Source organism: Mustela lutreola, chromosome 10, assembly GCF_030435805.1.
Source record: "Mustela lutreola isolate mMusLut2 chromosome 10, mMusLut2.pri, whole genome shotgun sequence".
Lineage (NCBI taxonomy): Eukaryota > Metazoa > Chordata > Mammalia > Carnivora > Mustelidae > Mustela > Mustela lutreola.
The window spans coordinates 11,587,856-11,601,964 of NC_081299.1; the positions used below are offsets into that span (position 1 = coordinate 11,587,856).

At 51.1% G+C, this 14,109-nt stretch overlaps 1 protein-coding gene across 1 annotated transcript in view; it reads right to left on the reverse strand.

Moving 5' to 3' along the window:
• The window catches only part of SPATA21 (spermatogenesis associated 21), a 32,362-nt gene extending 19,066 nt beyond the window's left edge, over window positions 1-13,296 (reverse strand). Inside the window, exons 1-8 of the mRNA XM_059135106.1 lie at window positions 13,137-13,296; window positions 11,370-11,613; window positions 9,041-9,192; window positions 6,016-6,214; window positions 2,680-2,942; window positions 2,254-2,302; window positions 706-1,166; window positions 215-303 (exon numbers count right to left, since the gene is read on the reverse strand). Coding sequence (XP_058991089.1) covers window positions 215-303; window positions 706-1,166; window positions 2,254-2,302; window positions 2,680-2,942; window positions 6,016-6,214; window positions 9,041-9,192; window positions 11,370-11,489 — 1,333 coding nt within the window. The 5' untranslated portion in view covers window positions 11,490-11,613; window positions 13,137-13,296. The remainder of the gene's footprint in view (window positions 1-214; window positions 304-705; window positions 1,167-2,253; window positions 2,303-2,679; window positions 2,943-6,015; window positions 6,215-9,040; window positions 9,193-11,369; window positions 11,614-13,136) is intronic.
• Between the last annotated feature and the right edge of the window lie 813 nt (window positions 13,297-14,109).

Sequence of the window (14,109 nt, forward strand, 5' to 3'; positions counted from 1 at the left end):
GGACTGGACCCCAAGGAAGAGGGCCCAGCAGGGACTCAGACTCCCACGGCCAGCTGCCACCCCGCACTGTCTCCCTAGGCAGGAAGTCTCCCCCGGGCCCAGAACACAGGGCTGCGGTGGGCCTCAGGTCAGCGGTGTGGTGTGGAGCACCCCATCCCCCCAGGACTGAGCCTTCTGCCACTGGAGGTGCTTCCCTGGGCAGGCCGGCCCTCACCTTCCTCTTGCCTCAGGGTGAGATGCTCCTCGAACCTTTCATCCCAGCTCTGGTACAGCTTGAGGAGGCCGCGCTCCTCCAGCTCCTGCCTACAAAGGACAGACCCCAGACACAGGGCACACATCCAGTCACCCTTGCCCGGGGCCACCCCCAGAAGCTAGAGGCGGGCAAGGGGGGAGGGTGGGGCAGAGGAGGGCATGGGAAGGACCCTGGGGGAGGCTTTGGGGGGTCAGGAGAGGCTCAGAGTGACCCTGGGGAGGAGGAGGCAGGAGTGAGGGGACATGAGGGGAAGGGACACGCCTCCATGTCCCTTAGAGGGACTTAGATTAGAAAGAGAGAAGCTGGCAGAAATGGGGGTGGGGGTGGGGGAGCAGAAGTGAGAAATGAAGAGGGGACACACGTGACGGGGACGAGAGTCTGGAAGAAAGATGCCAGGGACCCTGGGACCCCAGCTCTGACCTCGGGCGCTCTTTTTTGGGGGTGACTCCTACCGTGTCTTGGTGCTGCTCAGGCTCCTCTCTCCACTCGGGTGCAAGAGTTCTGCCCTTCTCCAGCCCACGTCCAGGGTGGGGGCCGGCAGGGCTGTGACCAGCCCTGAGGCCGGGACCGGGGATCCCACAGGGGCAGGGACAGGGACTGGCCCGGGGGCTGGCGACCGGGCCCAGGAAGGGGCCATCGCAGGGGCCGAGGCAGGGGTCTGAGGCAGGGTCAGAGGCAGGCTTGGGGCCGAGGAGGGCACGGGGGTCAGGGTCCTGGGGGACTTCCGGTTTGGCAGGGCCCGGGCCTTGGCAGCCCTCCGATGTGTGACCTCCTCCTCCTCCACCTCCAGCAAGCACTTCATGAAGCCTTGCCGAAGGCTCCCAAGGTTCTGGGCCTCCACAGCCACCGTGGGCTCCCGAGGCTGCTTCTGCACAGGGTCCAGATCCCTCCTCTCTCCAGTGCCCCTCACCTCCTGGGGACAGCACAGGAGAGGGAATCCAGCCAGACTGTCCCACAGAGCGTCTCCTGCCCTTCACTCTCCAGGGCAACCTCGCAGTGCTCTTCCTCTCTGGGCCCCTGGACGATGCCCTCCAAATCTCCTATGCACCCCACGAGGCTCCTCCCTGCACTTGACCTTGGCTCCCCCGCCTTCCAGCACTGTGAGCCTGGGGGGCTTGAGTAAGTCACTCCCTGCCCCACCTTTCATTTATTTCTGTCCCCGGGACCAGCACAGCCTCAGTGGTCTTGTCAGTAACCTGTTGTTTGCCGACCTGACCAGAAGGTAAGCTTCAGGTGAGCAGGACCTTGTCTGCCTCCTTTATCCGTGACTACCCAGGGACGACACGTGGCAGGCACTTAATAAACGCCCACTCATTCATCTGACAAATCTAGCCATCTCCTGCTTCTGTCCCTCCTATGACAGGGACGGGTCATCCCCAGCCTACCTCTAGCACGCACGCCCCTGCCCAGCCCTTTGTCCCACATGAGAAGCAGCTCTTGTCCCTAAAGCGCCAGCTCTATTTTGTCCATCAGCAGAAACATGCTATATTACTTTCCTTCCAACTGAAATCACCCGTAGGGGCGCCTGGGTGGCTCAGTGGGTTAAAGCCTCTGCCTTCGGTTTAGGTCCTGATCCCAGGGTCCTGGAATCAAGCCCCTCTTCGGGCTCTCTGCTCAGCAGGGAGCCTGCTTCCTTTCCTCTCTCTGCCTGCCTCTCTACCTACTTGTGATCTCTGCCAAATAAATAAATAAATAAATACCTTAAAAAAAAAAAAAATCTCCCCTGACAAATCCCATTAGCTACCAGCTACTAGCCCAGGGTTCTGCTCCTGTTTCCAAGCTCCAGAGTCTAAGGGCATCCTTTGCCCCTGCCCAAGATGCACACACGTGTGCATGCACACATGCAAACACACACACGTGTGCACACTCACACAGACACACAGGCTCACTCACACCTTCCCCAGTTGGATTCCAGATACCAGCCCAGTCCCTCCTCTGCCTCCTCTCTCCTCCTGATTCCCAGCAGGCGCCCTCCCCACCCCAACTCTGGCTCTACTTACCAGTGCAGGAACAGGCCCTGGTGTTGGTTGGGTCTCCATGGCCTTGACCCTAAACAAGGAAGAGACCCTGGAGTGGCAGAGCGGCTCAGTGCAAGCTCATCCTCTGCACTGACCTTCCCTCCGCCCCCAGGACACTCAGGCCCACTACCCCAGCCTCATCTCTCCAGCCTCATAATCTCAGAGGGACCCCTCATTCCCTCACATCCCCATGTTGGGACGAGGCCTTTAAAGTACAGGTTTGCAGAACAAAGAATTCTGGTGTTAGAAGTATCCTACAGATGGGGAAACTGAGGCCCAGAGGGGCATGGCTTGCCCAAGGTCCTACATCAGGTCAGGAGCTAGAATTCACCTCACCTGTAACTTAACAGAAGTGTGATCTTGTTGGGTCAGGGGTCAGGTAGGGGAGGGCATCAGAGGATAGCTTACCTTCCTTTGGGTGGGTCAGGTCCTGACGTGGATGGTGGGAAGGAGTTGGCCATCTTTTCCTCTGGAGTTGCCAAGGGTATCAGGGGCACTGCCTCCTCGGAAATGTCCTCCTGTGGCCTGATGTGGGGGGTGTCCAACTCCTTGGGGAGCTTGTCTCCCTGTGGCTGCCCACAGCTGTCCAAGGTGCAAGAAGTGTCCACTGGCTGCACTATGTCTGCCGCATGAGCTGCCTGGTGACCTGGGATGGGCTGACACTCCTGGCCCTGCCGAGGACAAGACACCAAAATGAGGAGCCTGAGCCTGGCTCCCAGGTGAACCTCAACGCTGGCCTGGAAGCTGGTCATCCCAGGCTTACTGTGATCCAGACACGGCGAGTGTTCTCTCACTGAGTGCTCGCAGCACCCCCAGGAGTAGCAGAGCCTCATTTTCAGGGATGAGGGGCCACAGCCTACCCAAAGTCATGGTCCATGCTTCTCTGCGGCATAGAAGGGGAGCCTGGAGGAGCTGAGATGGCTCCCTTTAAATCCCAAACTCCTTGGTATTTCCCAAGGAATGTTCAAAATACAAGAATCCTTCTTGGGGCGCCTGGGTGGCTCAGTGGGTTAAAGCCTCTGCCTTCGGCTCAGGTCATGATCTCAGGGTCCTGGGATCGAGCCCCGCATCGGGCTCTCTGCTCGGCAGGGTGCCTGCTTCCCTTCCTCTCTCTCTCTGCCTGCTTCTCTGCCTACTTGTGATCTCTGTCAAATAAATAAAAATCTTTAAAAAGCAAAACAAAAACAAAAAAAAATGGGCAAAGTATTTGAATAGACATTTCTCCAAAAAAGATATGCAGATGACCTATAAGCACATTAAAAAAATGTTCAACATTGGGGTGGCCTGGGTGGCTCATTCAGTTGGGTGTCTGACTTTGGCTCCAGTCATGATCTCAGGGTCCTGGGATCGAGCCCCGCTTGGGTTCCCTGCACTTACCAGGGAGTCTGTCTTTCCCTCTCCCTCTGCCCCTCCTCCCTCTCATTCTTCTCTCTCAAATAAATACAAAAAAAATTTTTTTAAATGCTCAACATCATTTGTCATCAGGAAAATGAGGGGCACCTGGGTGGCTCAGTTGGCTAAGCAGCTGCCTTCGGCTCAGGTCACGATCCCAGCGTCCTGGGATGGAGCCCTACATCGGGCTCCCTACTCAGCGGGAGTTCACCCTGCCTCTGCTGTTGCTCTGCCTACTTGTGCTCTCTAACTGCGTCCAAAAAAAAAAAAAAAAAGAGAGAAGAAAAAAAAAAGAAAAACTTTTAAAAAAGGAAAATTGAGGCCACAATGACAGCCCACTAGACACCTATTAGAACGCTTAAAATTAAGGACTGGCTCTACCAAGTGTTGGGGAGGATGCGGCTCAGCTGAAATGCTCATACCTCTGCTGGGGTTGGAAAAAGGCACAACGGCTTTGGAGAAGACTTTGGCGTTTTCTTAGGAAGTGCCATATACACCTACCATAGGATCCCTTCTACGCCGAGGAGGGTATTTGCTCCAGAGCAATGAAAGCCTTTGCTCCTGCGGACACGAATCTTTGCAGAAGTTTTTTTGTTTTGTTTTGTTTTTTCAGAATCAAAAAGTGAGAAGGAACCATATGGCCATGGGTAGGTGAAAAAATGAAGGTGTCTGTGTGCAGGTGTCTGGATGGAGGTGTCTGTGTGCAGCGGCCTGGACTATCACTCCGCGTCAAAAAGGAGGATGTTTTGAGACCTCAAGAGCTTGCGTGAATCTCAAAATAATCGTGCTGAGGGAAAGCAGCTGGGCAGAAGAAATGTACCCTGTCCCCTTCCGTTTGTGTAAAATTCCAGGCACGACAAACAAATCTGTAGCAAAAAGTGTGGATCAGAGGTGGCCTGCGGATGGGGGTGGGTGGGAGGAGGGATGGCAAGGGGCATGAGGAAACTTGGTGGGGAGGGGACAGCTACGTTTATTATTTTTTTTATGTGTTTTTCATTTTTTTAAAGATTTTATTTATTTATTTGACAGACAGATCACAAGTAGGCAGAGAGGCAGGCAGAGAGAAAGGAGGAAGCAGGCTCCCTGCCGAGCAGAGAGCCCGATGCGGGGGCTCGATCCCAGGACCTTGGGATCATGACCTGAGCTGAAGGCAGAGGCTTTAACCCACTGAGCCACCCAGGCGCCCCTACGTTTATTTTCTTGATGGTGGTGACTGCTTCAGGGGTGACGATGTGCGTCCAAAACATCACTGAAGCTTGCCATTTATTATTTACTTATTTATTTATTTTAAGATTTTATTTATTTGACACGGAGGGAGTGAGACACAGCGAGAGAGAGAATACAGGCAAGGGGAGTGGGAGAGAGAAGCAGCGGGGAGCCTGAGGCGGGGCTCCGTCCTAGGACCCTGAGATCACAACCTGAGCCCAAGGCAGACACTTAAGGACTGAGCCACCCAGGCACCCCTGAAGCTCTTTTTTTAAAGACTGTATTTGTGGGGCGCCTGGGTGGCTCAGTGGGTTAAAGCCTCTGCCTTCGGCTCAGGTCATGATCTCAGGGTCCTGAGATCGAGCCCCACATCGGGCTCTCTGCTCAGCAGGGAGCCTGCTTCCCCCTTCTCTCTCTCTGCCTGCCTCTCTGCCTACTTGTGATCTCTGTCTGTCAAATAAATAAATAAAATCTTTAAAAAAAAATAAAAAATAAAGACTGTATTTGTTTATTTGAGACAGAGCACGCATGGGATGGAAAGGAAGAGGAACGAACAGACTCTGCTCTGAGCACGGAGCCTGATGCAGGGCTCGATCCCAGGACCCCGAGATCATGACCTGAGCTGAAACCAAGAGCTGTATGCTTAGCTGACTGAGGCACCCAGGCTCCCCATACCTCACTGAAGCTTTAAAAGAATTAATCCCAAAATGAAAATAAGTGAAAAGATATTTTGTAGACAAATAACTTAAAAAAGGCACCAAGCTCTAACCACCTCTTGCAAAGTCCCACAACACTCAGTGGTTAAGAAACAGCTTCTAGGATATCCTAGCCTGAAGAAAACCACTGAGTGTGGTTACATCCAGCGTGTCCCTATTTTTCTCGTACACAGAACCTCTCCACTCACCCCCACCTCCAGCATCCGTTGACATACCGTGGGGCCACTCTGGAAACAGGTTACACAGTCTTGCAATTAAGAATATCCAGAATATCCCAGTGGCCCACAGAGACGGGACACTTGACATCTCCAGGGAATGGAGAGAAGTAGACACAAGTGTACCAAAATGTGGGGCACGGGGGGAAGCTCCATCGTCTTCCCTGTGGGGCAGTCATTCTGTCCCCTCCTCCCCACGTCTCCATGGACATTACCTGGTGGCTCTGGAGGGCCTGACCCTTCACCGTCCCTGGGTTCTGCTGTCTCCCCCGCTGGTCCTCGGTCTCCTTCCCTTCCTGTGCTGCAGGGACCCCGGAAGGCAGCACCCCCAGATCACTTCCTGGCTTGGCTTGACCCCGGCTTGCTTGCAGCTCCCTGGGCCCTTCCTGGGGGGCCGGAGTTGACTGTTTCTTCCTGGGGAGAACAGAAAAGTGACACGTCAGCTCCCGGATTGGGCCACAGTTTTATATTCGTAGGCTCCTATATGGTTCCCAGAGCACCTGTCCACACCTAGGTACACCATAGGTGCATACTTAATGCTGGAGAGGATGAATGAAGAACTGACATGAATTCTCCAAATCCCAAACACTTTGATGTCAATGTTTAGGGGAGTTAGGATTTTATTATTATTATTACTGTTGTTGTTGTTTAGAAAAAAAGAAAAAAACAGGAGCATCTGGCTGGCTTGGTTGGTAGAGCATGTGACTCCTGATCTCAGGGTTGTGAGTTCGAGCCCCATGTTGGGTGTAGAGATGACTTAAAAATAAATCTTGGGGGCGCCTGGGTGGCTCAGTGGGTTAATCCTCTGCCTTTGGTTCGGGTCATGATCTCAGGGTCCTGGGATCGAGCCCCGCATCGGGATCTCTGCTCAGCGGGGGGCCTGCTTCCTCCTCTCTGCCTCCTCTCTGCCTGTGTCTCTGCCTACTTGTGATCTCTGTCAAATAAATAAATAAAATCTTAAAAATCAATCAATCAATCAATCTTGGAGGAGTGCCTGGGTGGCTCAGTGGGTTAAAGCCTCTGCCTTCGGCTCAAGTCATGATCTCAGGGTCCTGGAATCAAGCCCCACATCGGGCTCTCTGCTCAACCGGAAGCCTGCTTCCCCCCCACCCCCTGCCTGCCTCTCTGCCTACTTGAGATCTCTGTCAGTCAAATAAATAAATAAAATCTTTAAAAAAAATAGAAAATAAATAAATCTTGGACCGCCTGGCTGGCTCAGTCAGTTAGCATCTGACTCTTGATTTGGGCTCAGGTCATGATCTCAGGGTCATGGTCAGGCTCCACGCTCAGCAGGGAGCCTGCTTGAGATTCTTTCCCTCTGCCCCTCCCACTGCTTTCACTCACTCTCTCTCTCAAATAAATAAATCTTAAGAAAAAAGAAGCAAAATCAGAGAGGTTGCGCGGAGAGGTTGAGACTAAAGACTCGAGCTTATAGTCATCAAGTTGCTGGTGACAGCTCAGGGTTTGACTCTGTGTCATTCAGATCCCACTTTCACGTCCTGGAGTACTTTGCCCAGGCTTCTTCCTATGGGTGTGTATATGTGATTGTCGTGGGGGATTTATGTCATTATCATCTTCAAATAATTGCCCAACTTTACATAATACAGTCATATTTCATATATAGTTTTGCAATCCTTTTTCGATTATTATAACCTAAATTTTCCCTGCCAAAAAAGCTTTCATAAACATGCTTTTAAAGGGAAAGTATAAAATTCCATATTTTATTTTATTTTATTTTATTTTTTTTTAAAGATTTTATTTATTTATTCGACAGAGAGAGATCACAAGTAGGCAGAGAGGCAGGCAGAGAGAGAGAGAGAGGGAAGCAGGCTCCCTGCTGAGCAGAGAGCCCGATGCGGGACTCGATCCCAGGACCCTGAAATCATGACCTGAGCCGAAGGCAGTGGCTTAACCCACTGAGCCACCCAGGCGCCCTCCATATTTTATTTTACTTATTTATTTTTTAAGTCATCTCTACACCCAACGTGGGGCTCGAACTCACAGCCCTGAGAACAAGAGTTGCACACTCCACCGACGGAACCCACCAGGGACCCCTAAAATTCTGTATTTTATAAATAAACATACTTGACTTTACCATTCCTCTATTGTGGGTATTTAAGGCATCTTGGCATTTCCAGGTTTTTCATATTTAAAATGACATGACAGAGGAAAAAACTTGCATAAAACTTTGCCTAATTATTTAGGGGTACCTTCGTGGCTCAGTTGTTGGAGCATGTGACTCTTGATCTCGGGGTTATGAGTTCAAGCCCTAGGCTGGACATAGAGATTACTTAAAAATAAAATCTTAAAAATAAATAAATAAAAATAAAAAATAAAAAAAGGTTAAGGCAACACTCTTGGGCCCTCTCCTTCTTCGAAACTTCATACTATTACTCAATAAACTTTACTATCACTCAATTTAAATATATAAATAAATAAGATTACTCTCACTGTACACACGTTTAAAAGTGTACAGTAGGGGCGCCTGGGTGGCTCAGTGGGTTAAAGCCTCTGCCTTCGGCTCAGGTCATGATCCGGGGGTCCTGGGATTGAGCCCCGCGTAGGGCTCTCTGCTCTGCGGGGAGCCTGCTTCCTCCTCTCTCTCTGCCTGCCTCTCTGCCTGCTTGTGATCTGTCAAATAAATAAATAAAATCTTTAAAAAATAAAATAAAATAAATAAAAATGTACAGTATTTAGGAGCACCTGGGTGGCTCAGTGGGTTAAAGCCTCTGCCTTGGGCTGAGGTCATGATCACGGGGTCCTGGGATCAAGCCGCACATTGGGCTCTCTGCTCAACCAGGAGCCTGCTTCCTCCTCTCTCTCTCTCTGCCTGCCTCTCTGCCTACTTGTGATCTCTGTCTGTCAAATAAACAAAATCTTTTTTTTTAAAGTGTACAGTATTTAGAAAACAGTAACAATAATGCACGTAAATTTTTTCCCTCTCTTTTGTTCATTCTTCCATTGATTTGGTGAATACATATTTATTGAGCATCTACTATGTGCCAGTCCCAGTCCCAGGCATGAGGGATTTGAGGCTGAGTAGGACACATCAAAGAAGCATGTGGTCTAGTCAGGCAATGCAGATGAAAGTTTCCACGAGTAATTATGTAGCATGATTTATGCTGCATGAGAGAGAAGCAAGAGCGCTTCTATCTTAGGCCGGGAGTCCTACAACATCCTTGTCCCCCAGGTGGCTCACAGGGTTCTCTCCTGGACCTTCTCTAAGAAGTCCCAGCTCACCTTGGTCCTGCCGGATACGTCTGCTCCCGGGTCCTGAGCTCCAGAGGACCCTCCTCTGCGGATTCCCTGTGTCTCGGTCCCTTTTCTGGCCCTCCTGAGGCTGAAAAGGGCTGCTTCCCACCGTCCATCCCTGCAGAATCTGGGAGTGCAACCTGGAACAGAGATGTCCATGGCGCTGGCCCGAGGGTGGCCACAAGTACCCATTCTGGAGGGTTCCTCCCTCTCCCTGCGTATCATCCTGGCCTCACAGGCAGGGAGATCCTGTATCTGACTGGAGAAAGGTGAGGAGGAGGAGACAGGGGGCTCCTAGAGAGAGTGGCTGTGTGTTAAGACCTGGCTGAGCCCAGAGGCTGTCATTCAGTGCTAATGGCTCTAGCACAAAGCTGAAGTCCAGAGTAGGACCTTAGGAGAGGGGACTCCCTGAGGTTAGCCTCAAAGGACCCCCCGGGAGACATCAACACCCTGAGAAGATCCAAGAGAGCCATCCTCAATTTCCGCTGCTTCAGAGCTCAGGCTCTAGAACTGGGCTTTGATGCCCATCTTGGTCTATCAGTCCCTAGTGGAGCCAGTGACTTAGGGCTAGCTCCAAGCCTCATCTGAGTCAGCAAACTCCAGAAGGCCTGGCTCAATCAATCGATAATTGTTCTACTGCAAGACTGTGCCGGAAGCCAACACCAAGGTCACCTACTGCAGGAGGCAGGACCTGTGCCCGTGCCTCCAAGGATTGAACCCAGTTGGTCCTCACCATGACACACACACAACAGTGGGGCTCAACGGGGTGCAGAGGCTTGCCCAAGGTCATACAGATGGTTATGTAATGGGACTGAGACCCATGACTTTGCTCATTTAAAAAATAAATCAGGGATAGAGGTGAAGGAAGCCCTGAATGTCTTCCCCAACGTCCTTCCAAGACCACCCCCCCCAACATACACACACCTTCAAGGTGCTCTCCCTGCCCCCAGGGGAAGCCATGATTTGTAACAAAAGCAACAGGGAGAAGGCAATGCTTTACCCGTGAGAATGCTGATCTTTTTTTTATGGGGACATTTTTGGCTCTGTGGAAACTAGATGGGAAGGAGGGCCTTCTTTGTGCTCTTCAGTTCATGCCACTTGGCACTTAGAAGGATGGACGGAAAGAGGTTCAGAAGTGTGATAAAAGCTCAGGGTGCAGGCTGGGGGCTGGGGAGGGTCATGGGTAGAGGCCAGGAGCAGCTGCCAGGGGAATAAGGGTTAGAAAGGGGCTGGATGGGGCGCCTGGGTGGCTCAGTGGGTTAAGCCGCTGCCTTCAGCTCAGGTCATGATCTCAGGGTCCTGGGATCGAGCCCCGCATCGGACTCTCTGCTCAGCAGGGAGCCTGCTTCCTCCTCTCTCTTTGCCTGCCTCTCTGCCTGCTTGTGATCTCTCTCTGTCAAATAAATAAATAAATAAAATCTTAAAAAAAAAAAAAAAGAAAGAAAAGAAAGGGGCTGGACACCATGGAATTTGCATAGTAGAGTAAGTAGGAATTCTTATTTTACTCATCCAGCATTTATCCTGGTAAAAGAAGCCACATTTTGTGTGTGTGTGGTGGGGGGGCCAGCTCGTGGGGACAGTGGAGCCACCTGAGTACCATTTCTGACTTCATTATACCAAGAGCTCCAGGCCACTGTGTTCTGCCATGGTGACTAATTCAGGGATAAGCATGTGACAGTGGGCCAATGACAGTGGTACCAGAAACTTTCTTCAACTATTGCAAAGAGGTTCTCTTCCTGTTGGGGACGCTATTCCAGAGGATGTAAGATGAGAAGATTAAAGTCTGGAGTGGCCAGGGAAATCCTTGCCATCTTTCAGGGAGAGTCTGCCAGGGAATGGCATGTTGGAAGGCAGAACCAAGGGACACTCATCTATCACCTTGATGGAGCCATACCTGAAATCTTCTGATAGATCTGTCAGTTATCCAAACTGACATATTCTCATTTCTGCGTAATTCAGTTTGAATTGGGTTTTGTATCACTTGTAACTGAGTCTTAATTAAAATAGTTGGGGAGGGGGGGCGCCTGGGTGGCTCAGTGGGTAAAAGCCTCTGCCTTGGGCTGAGGTCATGATCCCAGGGTCCTGGGGTCGAGCCCCGCATCGGGCTGTCTGCTCCGCAGAGAGCCTGCTTCCTCCTCTCTTTCTCTCTGCCTGCCTCTCTGCCTACTTGTGATCTCCGTCTGTCAAATAAATAAACAAAATCTTTAAAATAAAATAAAAAAATAAAATAAAATAGTTGGGGAGGGAGCCTGGGCAGGGGAGGGGAAAGGTGACTGCTGGGAATAGCAGGGTCAGAACAAGGGGTGCAGGGCCCTACCTGGTTAACTCCTGATATGGTGGGCTCAGCACAAGGCCTCTGGCTGGTGGCGCTCATGCCAGGACTTGGCTGGGCCCCAGGAGCCTTGATCCTTGCCTCCACGTACATTTTCTTGTCCATTGTGCCACAGCCAATGGCGGGTACCCAGGGATGGGCATCAGTTGCTGTGGTCCCACAGGAGAAATCCAGTCAAAGTTCCATCAAGCTCATTATCTAAGCACTGCTGCAGCAGCCCACGTGGAACCTGTAACAGAAAGCCTGACTGAAGAGAAGAGTCAGTGCCGGGCCTGGCTCTGAAGGGCACGCATCGAAACCAAAGAGCTGGCCACACCCAATTTACCCACAGATCCTTCCTAATTCTCACAATGACTCTGAGGAAAAAGAGGCTCTGGGAAGCAAAGTGATTTGCCCAAGGTCTGACACCAACTGAGCCACAGAACAGGAATTAAACCATAGCCTATTGGATCCCAAGACATACGTACTTTCTTCTACCACAGCATTGCCTAATGGGTGCTCTTTGATCCTAATATTGGTCCCACGAGGGGCACTGCAAAAAAACATTCTGATGCCAAATGTGTTTGGAAAGAGCAGAGTTGGAATAGGAATAGGAATAAGAATAGGCTGTGTTGCAGGACTTCTCAGAGCCTTTAGTATACATTTCAGACATGCATTTTAAAGACTGCCCAAGAATGTCATGGTTGCTGTTGTTCTAGATGAAAACTCCAAGTTCTTCTTGGGGTTAAGGAACAGAAGTTGGGAACATCTGTCTGGAGAACCCCAAGAACTCCAATGGCATATGTAGTTCACCAAAGCACCCCCATCCCCCGGCTGCCTCTGCCCTGGACACATCCCTTTCTAAAGCCTTTCCTGGTGTCTCTCCTGCCTCTCCCATCCAACCTCATATTAGGCTGTACGACCATCCCCTACATAAGCATGCTCTTTTAACCTGGACAGCCTCCCGCAATCCTAATCCCACAGATCCCCAGCCTCTGTACCTGCAGCCTGCTTCTCTGTCTCTCTAACCCCCGCTCCCATTTCTTCAGCCTCCCACCTCTTCTCCAAACTTCCAGCCACCCCAGCTCTCCCTCCAGCCTCTGAGCTCCTCTGACGCTCATATTTCTATGGGTGCATCACAGACCCCATTTTACTGTTAGCGAGTTTCTAGGGGGGTAAATCCTACCCCTCCGTGAGATCGTGGGGTCATGGAGATCTTGTGTTTTCACTCTAAATCATGGCAGGCCAGCCAACAGACACGGAGGAACCCTCTATTTGCTGGGCACGTTTGCAAGCAGTATTCTCCTAAGCCCGTGAGGTCAGTGGGTTTAGCCCTAAAGCTCAGAGAAGCCCAATGTCTTGTCCAATATAGCACAGCTAGCCTGCAGGAGATCTGGATTCAGACCCAGGACTGTGAGGCTGTCAAGCCTGCTTGTCTCATCATATTATCTTGCCTCCAAGCTGCTCATTCGTTTACCTACACAACCAACAACTGTCTCAGGGACCTGTGCCCAAGCTATAGGCAGAGCACAAAGCCCTGAGGGTACACAGGGTGTTCAGAAGTCTCTCACCATTTACCAGGGGCACAGAGGAGATGCCCTCATCAGCCACGAACCCAAATCCCCACTCCCTCCTCCTTTCCTCCCACCCCTGCCTACCCTCCAGTCCTTCCCGCAGCTACACCAGCACCCCACAATGCAAACAAGATCTCCGCTCCTGTAGGGCGCCCACCCCAGGCACAGCGCCCACCTCCCAAAGGGTCTAGGCTCTCACTTGGCACAGGAAGTCAGCACTGTGACCAAGTTCCTCCCTCTCCCTGGAGAGTTCCTCTCTCTTCCGGTCTCTCTCCCATGAGGACTCCCTGTGCATTCCCCTTTCCTCCAGGGCTTCCTGCCCCAGGGATAGATGACCCATCTGGAGGAATCCCCTTCAGAACCCCTCACACACGCCCCCCCATTGTCCACTATCTCCACCTCAGAATCTTCAGTCCCCAATATTCCACAAGCTGAAATTTTAAGGGGGCGGAGTTTCCAGAAGAGGTCCAGCGCCCTCTCCGTCCCCATCTGAAACTTACGAACTCTGTGAGCATTCGAACAAGGGATGTCCCCAGCCCTAATAGAAGGGCGTGGAATCTGTGGACAGAATTGAGGGGGGGTGGCTGGTACATATGGACGATATTCTCCTTTTGGAGCACTTGGTGCGTTTTCTTTTTGTTCACAGCTTTATTGAGATTTAATTCACATACCATACAGATTCTCCCATTTAAAGTGTATAATTCAGGGGCACCTGGGTGGATCATTTTGTTAAGCATCTGGTCATGATCTTGGGGGTTGTGGGATCGAGCCCTGTGTTGGGCTCCCTGCTCAGCGGGGAGTCTCCTTCTCCCTCTGCCTGCCCCCACCCTGCTCATGCTCTTTCTCTCTCTCTCTCAAATAGTGTACAATTCAGTGGCATTTAATACAGTCACATAATTGACATTGGGGAGGGTATGTGAAATGGTGAGTGCTGTGAAGTGTGTAAGCCTAATGATTCACAGACCTGTACCCCTGGGGCAAATAATACATTATATGCTAATAAAAGTAATTAATAAAATTTTAAAAAGTAAAAAAAATACAGTCACAGAATTATTTGACCATCACCCAATATTAGAACATTTTTATCATCCTAAATAGAAAACTCACTACCCCATAGCCATCACCTCCATCCTCCCAAGCAACCCCCAGCCGTAGGCAATCAGTAATCTACT